The following is an 18,904-nucleotide window of genomic DNA, read 5'->3' on the forward strand; positions in this document are numbered from 1 at the left end:
ATTTCTCAGAACCCTCCAATGATCTGTCAACAGTGTTTCAATAAAAGAATGGATTATAGATAGATCTCTGGGAGACTGAAAAGGTCCCATATGAGAAAAGTTTCCCCACGTGTGCTTACAGATTTCAGACTTCACACAGCATGACCATCAGTCATGTCAGGAACAGAAGATGGCTAGGCATGGCGGCTCAGATCTGTGATCCTAGCACTCAGGAAGCTAAAGTCAGAGGATTTCAAGCTGAAGGCCAGCAAGGGCCACACAGGATTAAGAAGACCTGTCTTAAAGAAAGGGGAGGAATGAAGCAGGCAAGATGGCTGAAGTGGAGCAGATGAAGAGGCAGACCTTTCCCTGGTTTACCTAGCACAGCATGGACCTAGACCCACTGCTGGACATATCCTATGAGCAGCTGATGCAGGTGTACAGTGACAGCCACAGGTAGCACCTGAAATGTGGCCTGTGGCAGAAGCAACACTCCCTACTCAAGGGCCTGAGAAAGGTCAAGAAGGAGGAGCCACCCAAGGAGAAGCCTGAAGACCCGCCTATGGGACTTGATCATCCTGCCAGAGAAGGTAGGCAGCATGGTGAGTGTATATAGCAGCAAAGCCCTACAGCCAAGAGGAAATCAAGCCAGAGGTGATAGGCCACTACCTGGGTGAGCTCTCCATCATCTACAAATACATGAAGCAATGTCAGCCTGGTATTGGTGCCACCCACTCCTCCCACTTCATCCTCCTCAGTCACAGCCAATGAAGTCTCATGCTTAATTCTGGGGCGGGGGAGGAAGGAAGAAGGAAAGAAGGAAGAGGGCGGAGGGAAGAAGAAGGTGGGATAGGGACTAAAAGCAGCATTGATTCTGGGGAACTTTGAGAAAGCCAAAGGAAAGCTAAACCTGAGGAATCTGGTCTCCATGGAAGCATAATCTTTGGCATACCACTTTCTAAACAGCAAACCTTCCCTTCATTGACCAAAGAAAGAAGAAACAAAAAAGAAAAGAAAAATCTTTTTTATACTGTGTCATTTGAACCTTCATCTTCATTCAAATAAAATCATCTATAACTTCTTTTTGTGTATGAGTCTTTCCACAGCTTTCAGTGCCCCTTTAAAGCGCTAATACTTGGAAAGTCTGCATGCGGGGGTCTCTAACCTTACATTGTACTTTGGTTTCTCTTCCATCCATCACTGGAAATCTACAGAATTTCATTTTCTTTTCTAATGCAAGGATTTGTGTATTCATCATCTACAAAAGTTACAATTTTTCTTCAGATTTACATAAATTCTAATATGACATAGAAAGGTTAATCTCCAGATAATAAGTCCAACAAGAGAAGTATTATTTCAATCATTACTGTGCTCCTGCAACCTAGTTCAGTGTTTGGCACACAGGAACTCAATCAATGTTAATATTAATATGACACAGTTAATATTAACACATATTAAAATTAATTAAATTCATTTTATTTAATTAGAATAGATTTATTTCAAATACATAAAAATACTAATTAAAATCAATATTGGAGAGTTTGCAAAGATGACCTCAGGTTCACAGGGCTTGCCCTCCCACACAGGAAAAAGAGACTAAGGAAACACTGGGCAGATTTTCTAACTCTTAAATTCTAGAACACAGAAAGCAAAGCTCACCTGCTAAGAAAACTTCTTCCATCATCCTTTCCTCTCTTAGAATCTCATACATCTTACTATCTGATGTAGGGACTATCCATCATACTTAAAAGTGTTACAAGCATAAATGGGGGCAAACAAATGAAAGTTTTCAAAGCACTTATTTAATCAAAAACGACTAATAATTAGCTTGTTCCAAAGCAGAAGTGTTGGAGACCACAGAGGTAAAACAAGGAAATTGTTGGTTAGCAGTTACATCCTCAACTTAGTTGTTGGTGTACCCAGTTAGAAAACCCCTAGTTATGTAAGTTATGTAAGCTTCGGGGAGAGCTTATATTCAGCCTGCCTTTAATATGGCTACTTGCAAGGTTGGTTTCTTTCCAAGTGTTTGCAAATCAGCAAGATGTGGGTGATGCATTAGCTTGACTGGTTTTGTCGGCGATTCCTCTGGGCTGGCTACCATTTTATTCACTTTAATAAATAATGCACACAGGGATACTCAGAATGGCTCAGGCATGCTGTAGTGTCTGCAGCCACCAGGTGAAGCTGGCATGGGCTTTGCAGGGCTTCAGTAGAAGTTAAACAAGCCATGCCTCTACACAGAACTCTTTACCGTATCTATTTAACCTTATAAATGCCAGCAGTTCTACATTTAACTCTTATTTTTAAAAAAATCAAACTTTTAAAAAATAAAGGTCATAAATCATGTTAAGCAAGCAGTTGTGTAACTCAGAAAAAAAATAAAAACTAAGAAAAGACATGAGTTGATCTATAGGAAACTGCTAGCAAAGAGTAATGAATACAGCTAGTCCTAGATAAATGTAAGTTTACATCCTTCTCATCCAAGAATTCTTATCCACACCTGTCACCCAGTTCTTCAGTCCTATCTGTAATACACCCACACCATTTCATGAAGTCTCCACCCTACTAAATGGCAGATAAAATAATCAGAAGTAGAAACTGTCATTGCAGTTCACTCAATGAATGTTATTAACAGCACTATAACCTAAGTGTCTGCAAAATAAAGCACATCTGAGGGCCAAATTAAAACCCTACAGGAACAAACAGGGTTTCCATGGGAACATCATACATAATCAGTTCCACAAACCAAACTGGCAAACTCTTGTGGAGCACAGTCTGATTCTAAACTAGAGTACCTGCATTCTAGAAAACATAGAGGTAAACAAAATTCTTAGAATCAAGTCATATATTTTAACTTCCTTATCTGTGGTTTAAAGTAAAATAAGCATTTAGCTTCTTCTTGACGCTGATATAGTTCTTTTATCCAATTAAAATGTTATTATTTCTAATTTCTGACTTAAATTTTCATAATTCATTTGTAGTGAAAAATTAAAGAACCTTATACTAATGAAATAAACATGCTTTAGCACTACTAAAATGGCTCAATACCTAAAGCTTGCCACATAAGCCTGAAGATCTAGGCATGGCTCTTCAGTACCACCCAAATGGAGTGATGTTTTGACCTGGGCCTGTAACCCAGTACTGGGAAGGTGGAGCCAGGAGAACCCATGCCATAGCCAGCTAGACAGCCTAAGCAATCAGTCAGTGAAGTCCAGGTTCAAGGAAGAGACCTATCTCATAATATTAAATAGAAGTTAAAGAAGATAACTCAACATTAAATATCTGGCCCTCGTACATATGTACACACAGAAAGAATAATGAATTTGTTAGTTAATTAAACATCCTTGTCCTAGCTTTATTTCCTAATGCTTTGAGAAAACATCCTGTCAAAAGCAACTTAAAATAAAAGAAGGTTTACTGTTTCAGCTCAGTTCCAGGTGAAGTCCACCATAGTGGGCAAGTCAAAGCAGCAGGCCTTTAAAGCAGGTAAGTGCTCACATCCATGGTCAAAGCAGACATGGAATGGATGCATGCATGCTCATACTTGGCTCACTTTTTCTACTCACATGCAGTCCAAGACCCAAACACAGGGAATGCTGTCACCCATAATGGATGGGTCTTTCCTGTCTCAAAGTAATCCAGACACCATGAGTCATCTCTCTAAGGGGAAAAAGGGGCAATTCCAAGAGTTTTCTGAGCTCTGCCAGAAACCAAGGGAAAGGAAAGGACGAAAGGTTTGTTTGTTATTCTGCTACAATTCTCGTAGAGCCACCTGGAATGACAGGAGCAGCAGATCATTTCATGTTTCTTTGTCCTTGCTATTTTTCAAGTTAGAAGCTTCTCTTTAACAGCTCAAGTCTTGAATTCACCACTTCATCCCCTTCCTGTTCTCCATTCTTCCTTCATCCTCTGTTAGCCTTTGGCTACTCATAACACAGGTTCAATCTGTATTTACACCACCACAGAATATAAGCTTATGCATGAGCAATTTTGGGGGGTGTTTACGGCAACCTTTTAGGGAGGTTTGGGCCATTAAACTATATTAGTCTGGAAGAAATTCACAGGTTCTCATCCTCTGTGGAAACAAAAGAAGAACCTCTTCTACAAAGCAAGACATCCTTAAACCCAAATTCTGAAGTCAAGATACCTTTATAATATGCATGTTGGTTTAGCTTAGTAGCCCATACAATGAAATATCTCTCTATACTTAGTTCCTTCATAGTCAAAAAAAGTCAAAGAAAACACAATAATATACATAATACAGACTCTCTGTGAATTTTCCATCTTTGCATGGTTTATTTTTCTTTATCCCTTTTAATCTATGACTGTCTTTACACTGTCTCTTTAAAGACTTTTTTTAAATGATGTGCTTCTTTTCCAACTCTCTGTACTCTTTTTCTTCTCTCCCCCAAGTCTACATACAATTATCCAACACTGTGACCCATTTAGAGGTCTTTTTTATCTGTATTTTTCTTTATTGCATATCTGTAATTAATTTCCGACCAGAAGCACTTCTTAAAATGTTAAGCACTTAAGAATCTAAGCTGCAGCATTGCTAAGGTATTTACAGTATTTCCTACTTGCTCTGTACAGTCCAACATGGCACAGGAGGTCTACCTCTGAGCTGTGCACACCATCCCAGAGCGGGTCTATGTCGAGCCATTAAGCAGTTGTATGCACTTTCTGTTTTCTTAGGCAATATATCATTCTAGAGTCTTTGATGGAGTTGAAGAATTTATACTTATAGTTTTCCTTAGATATGATAAAAGATAATTAGATATAAATATTGTAATTATAATTTTTACTTGATAGCCATTTTGTTATATGTAATTTTACTGTGTTAAAGTTAAAACCTTCTTTTTCATTTAAACAGAAAAGGGGAGATGATGCGGAATTCCCCTCTGTATGCTGTGAATATCATTGCTTAATAAAGGAACTGCTTTGGACCTATAACAGAGCTATAGGAGAACAGAGCTGGTTGTGGAAAACTAAGCAGAATGCTGGGGAAAAGGAGGCAGAGTCAGAAGCCATGTAGCCCCTGCCGGAGACAGATGCCAGAAGGAACTTTATCCAGTAAGCCACAACTAAGTGGCAATACACAGATTATTGGAGATGGGTTAAATTAAGAAATAAGAGTTAGCCAATAACAAGCTAGAGCTAATGGGCCAAGCAGTGATTTAATTAATACAGTTTGTGTGATTATTTTGGTTCTGGGTGACCAGGACAAACAAGCAACCTCCTCCTACATGTGTGTTATTAATTTCTCAGTTTGCATAAAATTAAGAGAGAATAAATGAAACAACAGACATGACACTGACTTGTCACTATATATTTATGCAGAAAATGGGCAATCAACTGGAATCCAAAACTGATGAGAATATACAAACTTGGGAGACATGAACTATAAAATATACAATCTCTCAAAGACAGGAACCACAAAGTAGAAAGCAGTGATTAAATTTTAGCAGTGTAACAAAAAAAGATGTTTTATTAACCACTAAATCTTCTATACTATATAACCCATAAGAATATTTTACACACACACACACACACACACACACACACACACACACACACACTTACTTTCCAGGCTCATAGAAGTCATATGCAATAGCTATGCCTTTTTCTGATTCCTTCAGTGATTCATGTTGAGCAAAAAAACAACTCCCTAGAAACTTAAATTCCTGAATGTTCACTATAAAAAAATTAAAAGGGTTAGGAAGTTAATAGGAAGGGTCAATGCCAGGGCACAGTGGCACAGGCCTTTATTCCCAGCACTTGGAGGCAGCAGGCAGACCTTTGAGAGTTCCTGTGTCCAGTCTGGTCTACAGAGTGAGTTCCAGGAGAGCTAACACTATGTAGAAAGACCCTTAAGACCATTCTCAAAATACAAGAAACAAAACAAAACAAATAAGACAAGGAGGAGGAGGCAGAAGAGAAGAAGGAAGAGGAAGAAGAAAGAGGAGGAGGAGGGGAAGGAAAGAGGCGTAGGCTGTGGGAGGAAATGCCCTGGAAAATGATCTTACTTTTCCACTCTCTTTCTCTTTAATGTGGCCACCACAATCTGCATAGCTGCCCCTGACAGGCACTTTACCTTGATATAAGCAAGCCCCAAAACAACAGGGCCAACCAACTCTGGACTGCAGGGGCCAATGCAAACCTTTCCTGATTTTAATTTGTACAAATAGAAGCTGGACTACAAGGAACTACTTCAAATCAAAATGAAATTGTAAAAGACAAACAAAAAAACAGGAATTTCACAAAAAGAATTAGAAATTTCTATAAGAACTCAAATAGATAACCAAATAGTTTATTAATGGTAGCGTGATTAAGCTGTGGTATGTCCAGAAACACAAAACGTTGACCACAAACAGATTTTACCAAAATATTCACAGACTAGCTATTGAAGAAAACATTTTCAACCTTACAAAATATACCTTTCAAAAGAACTGTGGCAAAGATCACACGTAGTACAGGACAAAAACATTTCCTACATATAACAAGAAACAATGCAAGAATGCCAGGTCAATATTTTTTTTTCTGGAGGTACAGAGATTGCAATCAAACAGCAAGGAAAAAAATCAGAACACACACACACATAGCAAAAAAAAAAAAAAATGCAGGAAGGTTTTAAAAAAAAAACCTCATTGGGCAAAGCCTATGCAAAAATCGATTATAATCTATCTGCCAAAGAACAATTTAAACACAAATATAAAAAATGCCATCTAGAATAGTATCAAAAATCAAATCTAATAAATGACACACTAAGTCTATAAATGATATGCCATTAAGAAATTAGAATCTAAATTAATGGGAAAATGCAGTGAGTTATTACATTAAGGGAGTCCTTAAGAGTCTATGCACTCAGAATTGATCTCTATAATCAATACAGTTCTACTCAAAACTCCTACCTAGTTTTTGGTCTAACTGTACATAGAACACTAGAATTGTACATGGAGATGCAAAAACAGAGAACAGCCAAAATGTTCTTTAAACAAAAAGACTGCAGAAAAACTTCCCCAACCTATTTCAAAGCATGTTCTTAAGACATGGTATTTATGGCATTATATAGAGTATAGAGTAAGAGTGGAACCACTCAGGTATGGCCAACTTTCCAGAAGGAAATCATTAACTCAAACATCATGAATCATCTTTTCAAACCAAAGGTGTTTGGACAATTCACATGAAGTGAACCTTGAAAATCTGTTTAGAATATAAGTTAATAATACAAAATTTATGATATTTTCATACATATATGATGAATTTTATTATACCTCAGAGCACATGCAAAAAATATTTTTACCCAAATTAGTAAGAAAAGTAACATAAAAGACAACATGGAAAGTACACAAAGAATTTCTAAAACTCAAAACAAAAAGGGAAATAACCCAGGTAACAGTATGACAAATGGAGCCAATAAGATGGCTCAACAGGTAAGATGTTTGTTCCCTAAGCCTGACAACCTAACTTCAGACCCCAGAATCACTCTACAAATTGTCCATCTGGTTTCCTTATGCATGTATGACATGTGGGAATCTGAACACACACACAAACACACACACACACACACACACACACACACACATTGGGGGAGGGGGAAGGAGGAAAGGGAGAGAGGGAGAGGGAGGAGACCGAAATTAAATTTAAATAAATGTAAAAGAAATAGGCAAATTGAAAGTGTCAAGGAAGTAGGAAAAGGGAGGAAAGGAGGGGAGAAAAGTAGGAGAGGCCCTAATCAGTCAGTCGCCCATATCTTTGGATATTAAGGTTCCAGACCTCTACCTGCTCCCCCAGAAAAGGAATACAGGGCACACCATCTACAACACATCATCCTCCCTCCAATCCTGCACATCATGAGGTGTGCCTGCTAACCCCAATGAAGCTTAACATAATTTACTGATAAGATTCATCAGTCAATGTTCCTGGTGCCCTAGAACCACATCACATAGCATGGGACCATGTGACCAGAAAGAGCAACTCTGTGGGTATCCCCAGAGCCCTGCCCCTGCCTCACAACCCAGACAATACAGTTGAAATTGGCCACTGGTAGGCTGTTGTCACTGCCCAGCAACAGCTCTGAATGAACTCAAGTCCACTGGTGCCCTCCCTCTCATGGCAGCCACCAAAGGGAGCCTCAGTTCTACAGTCCTATCACTAGCCTGAAGCTGATGCTCCCCTACGTAGGAAACAGGTAAGTTAGTTCAGGAAGTGTGCATGCTGCAGAATGTCTGCTGACTCCAGACAAGCTGTGTTGAGCTGCCACTACCTCTCCCACAGTCCTTAGAGCTACTGCTCGTCTACATTTCATCATCTCTCCCAGCACAGCACTGTGGGATTTCTTAGAGGCTTCAGGGAAAGGCTTGGGGGACTTTTGCTGAGATCTCCGGACCCAGCTCAGAGGCCTTGGAGGGGGACAGAGATGCTCAGTGCTCCAGCCCAAGCTGGTTTTACAGCATCTGATTCTCCATGGACTGTGTCATGAAATTAAACACTAAGTTTTACATACACCATGTACAATTGCTGCTCCCATTGATGTTAACAGAGCATTAAGTCTTTCCTGGTCCTTCTTCACACATCCATCTATACAGAGCCATGCTACTTCAGTGAGAACTCAGGTCTCAGTTCTACAGCCTCCTACCTGATACCTAATGCTCTTCATATCCCTAATCCTTTTTCGCTGAACAGCAACAGTAAAAAATCTAACAGATGCAGCAGGGCTTGGTGGTTCAAATCAGCTTTCTACCTTGTCCTCAGATGGATCAAAAAGTATAACAGACATCTTTGCCCAATATATCTCTCCACATTTCATCCCATACCTACCATTCTTCCACTAAGTTCTTTCCAACTTCTACCCCAACTAAAGTATGTAAAAAGTTTTATTTATTTGTTTGCTGTTAGTTTGTTTTGGATAGCGGAAGTTTAAGACACAGTCTCACTAAGTAGCCTAGACTGCTTCTGAGATTGCACACATGTGGCAACCCATCCACTAGGAAAATATTTTATACACTGGTAATAAAATATACATCATGAGGATTTCTAGAGTACATGCATACTCAATTATTAAATAGATGAACTGAGTGTTTGATGAGGCATGATTAAAAAAATGCTTCCTAGTTTTCAGCAATCACCCTTTTTATCAGTCATTAAGGAGTAAAACAGACTCTAAAACTTCATGCTTTGTGTTTCCTTTAACAACTTCTTTAACATTTTACCATTTCAATTTGGAAGATACTCAATTGCTGTTACCTGTGATAATGGAAAACTGGGTACTATATGAGAAACAATATTTAAAAGTCATCCTAAATATAATCACCACAAAAGATCTCAGAACCTGTTAGTCATTAAGGAAATGCAAGGTAATATGAGTTTCCACTATACTCAGTAAAATGGCTAAGACATAAAAGAGTAACAAGACCAAGTCCTCAGGAAATAGTACACCGACTGACTTCTCAGAGACAGCTGAGAGAATGAATGTATGATAGTCTGAGTAGCAATTTAAGAGTATACTTTTAACAGATCTACTCCAATATATTTGTCCAAGACAAATACAAGTATGTCTGCCTACTCAGTCTTATTGACTATCATCTCTATATAACAGTGTCACAAAACAAAGAAATCTGGTGGAAAACTAGAAAGAACCAGCAATGTATCACCAACATCTTCATGTAGCCACATTTGTGGAAATATTCAACAGCAAAAAAGAAACAAAACTGGAATATGGAAAACATCTGAAGCTCAAAAACGTTTTACTAGTGAAAAGAGGATAGATTTTTCACAACAAAGAAAATGTCTACGGTTCCATGCAGAAACCAAAACTAGCCTAAATTTACCTGCCCCAAATCATAGTTATCATGCTGAAAACACAACGCTGCTCTTCAATTAGAAACGAGCATCCAGTCTAAAGCTTATTCTACAACTCAGTTCTGAATAGCTCACATAAATTAATCTCGGTATCCAAGAGGCCACAGCAAAGGCACCCATAAAGTCTAGCTCGTTTCCTTTAGAGTCACAGAGTGTGAGCTACGGTTCACTGCTGCCGCCCCACATCAAAAGACAGACATATCCCCACAGCATTTTTCTAGCCTGGGAGAAGAACTCAAAATCCAGTTTCTACTGAATGCATATCACTTTTGCACAGAGAACTAAGGACTGTTTGAACTATAATCAAACAAGAAATGGGCCTGCTGGATGACTAGACAGGTAAAAGTGCTTACTTTGCAAGCTAAGGGCCCTAAATTTGATTCCCAGAACCCCTTGCAAAAGTGAAAGGAGAGAGATGACTGCAGAGTTGCCCTCTGACCTTCAAATGCTTGCCGGGATACACGCCTGCCCGCATTCAAACACAAGTATCATGTACATACAGACTCACGTCTACTAAGCTGGTGGTCTATGTTGGATGTCAGGCTGAATTGTTTTCTACCTTAGACCTGGAGACTCTTTCTGAACCAGAAGTTCACTGACTCTGTAGGATGGCAGCTAGTGAGCTCCAAAGAGTCCATCTTGCCTCTCTCCCCAGTGTTTGGTTACAAATGGGTGCTGCTGTGTTTGGCTTAGACATGGATTCTGGAAATGGAACAAAGGTTCTCATGTTTGGACAGCAAGCATTTTACTGACTGATCTAGCTTTCCAGTCCTCAGAATGGTATTTCTGGTAAACTTCTTTAAATGGTTTTGAATTGTGGTACTGCATTTAGAAAATATGATTGGTAACCACAAAAGAAGTGTATAAACATGTATTTTTTTCTTTTCTTTCCCCTATCCCTCTGTCTGTCTTTCTATGTGTCTGTCTGTCTCTGTCTATCTGTCTCTCTCACTCTTTCGCTTTCAGCAGCTATTGTTTAATTTGCTATATACCCAGTTGGCATTGAATTGAGAGTCTTTATGCCCCAGCTTTCTTACTGATGGGCATGCCTACAGAATTAACATTTTCCTTATGGCAAATTAATTGGATTTTCTCTGACAACTGCTTTTGTTTTAATGCACTGAGTGAACACTGATAGCGCTTTTTGAATAATCTATTTTTTGATCTTTTAAATTGAAGAGGATATTTGTATTATTATATTTATATTATATTATCTTCATGCATAAATGCTTGCTTAGCTCCCCTAAACACTCAGATCTGAAGAAGTTTTTCATGTTTACACACAGCTTAAAGCTTAATAAGAAGACTTATGAGACATTTAGTGAGTTGTGCAAGGTCACAGAAGGGTGACTTAGGCCTAGTCCACATCCTGTCCTTTTTGTCTACTGCTTCTTTTCCTAGCGCAGGTGGTTTTTCAAGCTCTCCTTGTTTCTCAATAACTGAATGTCAGTCTTTACTCAGGAAGCGAAGTGCTTGCTGTGCTTGCTTTCCTTCTAAGAAACATTCCTTTACAAAGTCATTTGTCAAACATTTACTGGATCCTACTGGGTGCAGAAACAAGTCCAAGCCCTATTGAGTAACAGTGTAGGCAACCCACTCACCAGGATGCTTTCAAGTATGGGGAGCCCTGCTCAACTAGAAGCACCTTGTTTACTGGGAGAAAGTTCCCAGTCCTCCCCTTAAGGAACCTGCACGGGGAACTTGAATTTAGGTATCAAATTTCTGCGGAGATCTAAAGATTCCCCAGGGAGGTAAATACCCATCACAAAGGTTGAAGAAAGTAAGCATGGGTTCAGCTGTACTCTGTGTACTGCCAAATGCTCACCTGAAACATCTCAACCGCAGAAAATCCACTCTCGCAGCAGTTTCCAATATTTCCAAACTCCTTGGGCAAACTTCACTGATTAAGCAGAGAATAGGAGAGGGGAATACACAGTCCCTGTCACTTGTTATTACATTGTCACTAGTTACTTAGTAGGTGAACAAAACACTTAAAGTTTTGGGGACTGTAGCTTTAAAAAATAACGATCTTACAGCTCTTTATAGTAAAAGAGGGGAAAAACTTAAAAACATAAACAGTCATTTACAACAACTATTATAATAGCCACTTCCTTAACATTTGTCAACAAACCTACATACTCTTTAGAAAAGAGAAATCAAGTTAAAATTCTGTCAGCCCAGTAGTGTGCTCCAAAGAGCACACCCTTTTCCTGACAGCCCATGAAGCTTCTAAAGAAAATCAGTTTCACTTTTGTTTCTTCTTAAGTATGAAGCCCACATCCTACTTCCTAGAACCAAGTAAGTATACTTCCTAGTTCCTAGCATAGTTTTAAGACTTCAACTTTGAATTAGATTGTTTCGAGCATTTGTAAGCATATTGTTTGAACCTGTTCTATTACTGGTTACAAAGTAACAGTGTAACAAAGTAACAAGTGTACAAAGTAACAAATGTACAAAGTAACAAGGGAAAGAAACACATTTAAGAAACTACAGATGTGGCCGGGCGATGGTGGCGCACGCCTTTAATCCCAGCACTCGGGAGGCAGAGGCAGGTGGATCTCTGTGAGTTCGAGGCCAGCCTGGTTTACAGAGCTAGTTCCAGGACAGGCTCCAAAGCCACAGAGCAAACCCTGTCTCGAGAAACCATAAAAAAAAAAAAGAGAGAGAGAAAGAAAAGAAAAAAGAAACAACAGATGAGATGTAAGTCAGTTGGTACAGTTCTTACCTAGCATGCATGAGACCCTGGGTTCAATCCCCAATACCATTAAAAGTAAATACGATGGATGAGTAAAACTATATGATGCTGCTCTAAAAACAGTTCCCAATGTCAATGAAATAATGTAACAAACTTAACATGTGCTAAAAAAAACATCATAACATGAATATATTAAACTAGAGAATATTCTCTTTGGGAAGAAGAAGCTCATTAAACAGAATATCAGACTTGACAACTAAGATTACTCCTAGTAATTTGATTCTTGATTCTACAGTTTTATGTATAGAGGTCAGATAAAGATAGGTATCTGACTCTATGCAAAGTAGTTAGTAAAAATGAACAATAATGACAAAAACCACAAACAATAAATAAATTCCTTGCCATTTTCATGTTTAAGAGAAGCAAAGAATAGCAACATTTCCCACTTTGAAATAAAGAAATCTTAAAATATAAAAAACTAGAAACAAAATGATATTGAGTCTATTGCTCAGTATTCCGAGATCACATGACCTAGTCATCACTCCAGCACATACTCCAGATCAAAATCTAAAGATTATAGTGTTCAAGATACAACATACAAGAGTAGAAAGCTAACTGTTTTGTCCATTATTCGGTCTTGAATTGTTCTTCCACAAAGACATTACAGTCTACAATAATCTCGGTTTACAAGTAAGATCAACTAAAATGGACTTCAAACCCAACTTTAGCAGAAGTGCCTGAAACAACAAAGCACTGTCGTTGCCTCCCAAAATTCTCCAACATCTTCAATTATCGCAAGAAGTATGAAAGCTAAAACTATTCTGAGGACAAAAAAAAAAATAGCAGGCTGTTGGCACATAATTGGTCTATTTTAGTACAACAGGCCTTACTTTAAAGACAGGCACAGGTACACTGCAAGTATGGAGTGTCAAAACTACAGCAGGGTGTGGCACCCATTACTCACACAGATGAGCCAAACATGGCTTTGGCTGTTCACTGTAAACTTAATTGCTTCTACAATTCGAATACGACTAAGCCATAGTTTCCCTTGTGCTCAGAATGCTCTTCACAGCAATAAGCGGGGAGGCAGAACAAGTCAACCAACTCCTCTTCAGGGAGGGCATGGGGCAAGCTATGATGGAGCATTTAAAATTCTTCAAGCAAAATCTAGAATAGCAAGATGCTCTTCCAAAAGTAAGATGCAACGATCCCCCTGAGTGTTTAGCTGATTTCAGAGTAAAGGGTGAACGAATGGGAGAGCAAGGTCAAACTTAGGGGACAAAAGATTTCAATAACAGCCATAAAGGTCTCTCTTAGTGAGAGATAGTTTAAATGTTCAGAAGAAAAAGAAAAAAGAGTGATAACCAACCAAACCCTCTATTTGTCTAGAGTCCATCCTGGGTGTTTGTACCTGACCCGGAAGGCAGGTAACTCGGTTTGGGAGATTTTTTTTTTCTTTTTTTGAGATCAGTAGGCCTGGAATAACACCACCTCCGAAAGAGAAACTGTCCAAAGGGGGGGTGACAAGTGACATTCTTGCGGAAGAAAGGGGAATGGGAAAGGAAGCGAAGGGGGAAAAGTTTAATTACAAAGCCTAGCAGAGAACTGGAGGAATGTGAGGGTCACTCTGGGGACGCGGCACCGTCGGTTACGGGGCGAGCGGGCGAGCGATCTGCAGAAGGGAGTGGACCGGGAGCCTCCTCTCACTACACATCCCGCTCCGCACGCAGCCCCACGGGACCGAGCGCGACGCCCCGGGGTGGCCAAGCCGGGCGGGGGAAGCCACGAGGCCCGTCGAGGAGCGGCGAGCAGCCCGCGCCTCACCTTCTGCGCCGTGCTCTGCTGCAGCACATTCTGCTCCACGGTCATGGCCCCCGCGGCGGTCCCGCCTGCCGCGCACTGCCGGGCCCGGGACAGGGGCTCGGACGGCCCGGGAGGACGGCGCCCCCGCCAGCCGGGCGCGAAGGCAGTGACGGCGGCGCCGGCGGTGGCGGCGGCGGGCGGACGCGGGCCCCGCGGGCAGGCGGCGGCGGCGAGAGGCTGCCGGAGAGCGCCACCGCGGCCGCCTCAGGTCCTCCGCGCCCCCCTCCTCAGCGCCGCTCGTCCGCGGCGGCCCGGCCCATGGGCGCAGGAGAGGGAGAGCGCGAGCGAGCGGGCGAGCGGGGCCGCGTCACGCGTTCGCACTCGGCGGCTTCGCCGGACGGCTCCCGGGCACCACTGCGGGCCGGTGGCGGCGAGCGGACGGAGGGAGCGGCCGGCCAGAATGGCGCTGTCCTCCAGCCGCCGCGACTCCGCCTCCCGCCCCGCCCCTGCCGCCGTCACCGCCCCCGCCCCGCCCTCCGGCCCCGCCCCTGTACGGCCCCGCCCCGCCCGTGCTAGCCCCACATTGTGACCTACGGCGGGGTGGGGCGGGGCTCTGTTGCTGCCCCGCCCCCTGGAGGGCCCTGCCTGCCGTCTAGGTCCCGCCCATCGCGCGGGTCGGACTCCAGAACAGCCCATCTGGCAGGTGACTGTCTGTGGGCTTGTGGCTTTGGTTAAACTCTGACATTCTGACCCCCAACCTGGGACTGGAGCCGTAGGCTGGTTTACCAGCTCTCCCTCTTTCACAAAGTCTCCAAAATAAACAATGTCCCTCTCTACCTGTAAGGTCCCCAAACCTGGCTGGGCCCAGAATTCCAGCTACTTCCTATGTCACCCACGCCTTTCTAGGAATTTCACAAGCAATGAACCTGCTGGAAGAAAAAAAAAGTCAAATAAGCGGAGTGCTGTTAGAAGTCCTTCTTGGGTGTACTTTTCTCCTTAACTTATCGTTACATACATCAGCATTGACATTCTGTGTCTATTTCATGTACCGGAATGTGTGCCAGTCACTGCTAGACTCTGGGGATTTAAGGTTTATTTACTGAAGAGAATATAAATGAATAGACATAAGGCAAACAACATTATAAAAGAATCACTGCCTAGGTGATGTATAATTCTAATATTCCTGTTGCCAAATTAAACAAACGATTAACTGCATGTGTGGAATATTCTATTGTAAACGGTACTGTAAGAAAAGCCTAACAATGAAAAAGCAACCTAGAGACAATAAAGTATCTCCAACTGCACCAGCTACCCTAGGGACAAAAGCGAAGATGCAACCCAGAGAAGGGTAGAGTGGTGAGTGCATGGTCGAAAATACAATACACATACAAACCGGGATATAATTTAATCCATGATGAGGAAAGTAAGCTTGGTAAAGGAAGGCCGATGAATTACAAATTTTTACTTCATTAGTGGCCCTACACCCTTGCTAGAATATAAAAGTTGTGAAATGGTTGGAAGCAAAGGATTTCAGGGATAACTCTAGAATTCCAGAACATGGGCCGTTTCTGAGAACACGGAGTGAGACCCAGGGAGTGTAGGTCTGTCTGAGAATGCACTAGAGCTACTTCTCCACAGTTGAAGAACACAACTGGGTTTCTCCTCATTCACAGAGCAGCTTCATGGTTCTCCCTAGGATAGACAGCTTTAGAAAGTCAACTTCTTCCATTTGTAACTGAGACCAAAGATACATCTTAACAGCAGAGAGTATGGAACCACAAGGCTCTTTCTTTGATCTTCAGCATCACTGTACCAACAACGTTAAAATTAGTGCTAACAAAGCTATTCAGGATGTGTTTTTTAAAAAAAAAAAATATCGCCAGATGTTAAACTTTAATTTCAGGAATTTGACAGTACAATGATCTCAAAGCTCCATTCTTTGGTATTAGTTTTTTAAAAGCACCTAGACAGATAAATAAAAGTTTGATGGTCCACTTAGGGAATTGTTTACAGCTCATTTCTGAAGGTTTCTTGCTCTATGTTTTTTAGCACACTGTCAACTGTCCAAATACAGGATTTTGCCATAAAAATTTCAGGTTAATATATGTGTGTTTCTTCTAGAAAAGCTGCAGTTGTAGTAAATGGAGAACAGAACTTTGAGAATTAAATGAATTAGCATAAAAACCCACTTTGAGGACTGACTCATTTTCAAAGTTCATGCACCTGGCAGCTTTGGTCTTCACACATTCGCTTTACTAGGCAAGGTTAGCTGGACCTGTAGATTCATGGGGTATTACTTAAGAACTCCTTGACTCCTGTATTACTCTGTGTTATTGATATTCTGGTAAAAAGATAATATGACAGATGTCATCTGAAATGAAAGTATAGCCTTTTGTCATGCTGTTGTTTGAAATTTTCTCATCAAAAACATACAGTCTTCATGTCCAGGACAACAGCATTGGGAAGTAGGGCCTAAAACATAAAGTTTCGACCATCGTGAGTTAATAACGTTACTAAGAAATAAATTATTATTGTGGTTATTATGAAAAAACAAGATTCTTCCCCTCTTTCTGACCTATCTCATGACTACACACACACACACACACACACACACTTTCTTCCATGAGATGTTGCATCAAGAAGGTCACTAGTAGATCTAGGCTGAGCCCTCCATCCTAGACTACTTAGACCCTGGGGCTATAAGCCAACAAATTCTGTTGAATACATAATTTACCAGTCTCAGGTTCTCTATCATATAAGCACAAAATAGACTAAGGACAAACCCCAAAATACTTTTTTATTGAGAAAAATAACAATGTTTCTAACAACATTTATTATTATATTTTGTGTGCCCATGTGTAAAACAAGATATTGTTCTTCTATCCTAACTATACATTTTTCTTTGTTTAGACAAGGTTTAAGATCAACTTCTGGACACTAAGATTCTACTATGTTGCCAAAGATATTTGTAAGACATTCCTAAGAAAAAAGAGTTCGGTTCATAATGTACATTTGAAGGATGAAAGACTCAAGTCTATATTAAGAGTTTTAGAATTCTTTTCCTTCTTTAGATACACTGATCTAGAGCAGGTGCATCCCCACCTAAAGCAAGCAATAAGCAGACGTGTTACAAAGAGGTTCTGTGATGTCACAATGACACTGTTAGAAGATAGACTGCTCATAGATGTGCTGGGAAGAGAACTGTCCACCTCACACAGGCTCAAATGCATGTTAAATCAAATGAGCAGCCAAGAAGCTTATTTATAGGTAGTTCTGTGGTCCTAACAGCCTGGCCATACAAGTCTAATAAAAATCATGTCACTGCTAGTGTCTCTAGCGATCAATAGTACCTGTCTTGGTACTGCATCTGTATATTAGTACCTCTGTTAATACTAGTTCACTATACTAACTCCTCTGTTAGTACTGTTTCACTATACTAGTACCTCTGTTAGTACTGCATCACTATACTAGTATCTCCATTAGTACTATCTTCGTATACTAGTATCTCCATTAGTACTATCTTCGTATACTAGTATCTCCATTAGTACTATCTTCGTATACTAGTACCTCCATTAGTACTATCTTAGTATACTAGTACCTCTGCTGTGCTGTGTCACTATACTAGTACCTCCATTAGTACTATCTTAGTATACTAGTACCTCTGCTGGTACTGTGTCACTATACTAGTACCTCCATTAGTACTATCTTAGTATACTAGTGCCTCTGCTGGTACTGTGTCACTATACTAGTACCTCCATTAGTACTATCTTAGGATACTACTACCTCTGCTGGTACTGTGTCACTATACTAGTACCTCCATTAGTACTATCTTAGTATACTAGTACCTCTGCTGTACTGTGTCACTATACTAGTACCTCCATTAGTACTATCTTAGTATACTAGTACCTCTGCTGGTACTGTGTCACTATACTAGTACCTCCATTAGTACTATCTTAGGATACTAGTGCCTCTGCTGGTACTGTGTCACTATACTAGTACTTACATTAGTACTATCTTAGGATACTAGTACCTCTGCTGGTACTGTGTCACTATACTAGTACTTACATTAGTACTATCTTAGTATACTAGCGCCTCTGCTGGTACTGTGTCACTATACAAGAATTTGCATAACAAATGACCACAAACTGGGATTTCTAGACAAAAGGAATGGATGTTTTTACTGTCCTGAGGGATAGAAATCTAGAAGCAGAGATCAGACTGGATATAAGATTTTTGCTGCTTCTCTGCTTAGCTTTCAGATGGTCACTTTCTGTGTTCACATAAGCCTACCATGCCTACATCTTTCCCTAGTACACCAGTTATGTTAATGGTCCCTGGTGAACAGTCACACATTTGAACTTATTTACAGAATTTATCCCAAAGACATCTAGATCTAAAATAAGAAGGTCTAGCTCTTCAATATATAATCTTCTGGGAATTCACTCCATTCAGAACAGCCATGTTCAATATGCTTCCTTTATTTCTACACACCATACCTTTGTGTCTTCAAATATTCTTTGCCTGTCCAATCCATAACTACTTAGATTGGTAAGAATTGTATTGTCA

The 18,904-nt window shown here is 40.5% G+C and overlaps 1 protein-coding gene and 1 pseudogene across 2 annotated transcripts in view; one reads left to right on the forward strand and one right to left on the reverse strand.

The window, feature by feature from the left end:
• Positions 1 to 14,816, reverse strand: part of Usp25 (ubiquitin specific peptidase 25) — a 112,793-nt gene extending 97,977 nt beyond the window's left edge. For both annotated transcript variants that reach the window (XM_041678555.1, XM_041678554.1), the window contains exon 1: positions 14,360 to 14,816. In XM_041678555.1, coding sequence (XP_041534489.1) covers positions 14,360 to 14,404 — 45 coding nt within the window. In that variant the 5' untranslated portion in view covers positions 14,405 to 14,816. The remainder of the gene's footprint in view (positions 1 to 14,359) is intronic.
• Positions 311 to 750, forward strand: LOC121465289 (annotated as a pseudogene).
• Positions 14,817 to 18,904: the final 4,088 nt, after the last annotated feature.

Source organism: Microtus oregoni, unplaced genomic scaffold, assembly GCF_018167655.1.
Source record: "Microtus oregoni isolate MIOR12 unplaced genomic scaffold, Mior012 000030F_ref0000283, whole genome shotgun sequence".
NCBI classification, from domain to species: Eukaryota; Metazoa; Chordata; class Mammalia; order Rodentia; family Cricetidae; genus Microtus; species Microtus oregoni.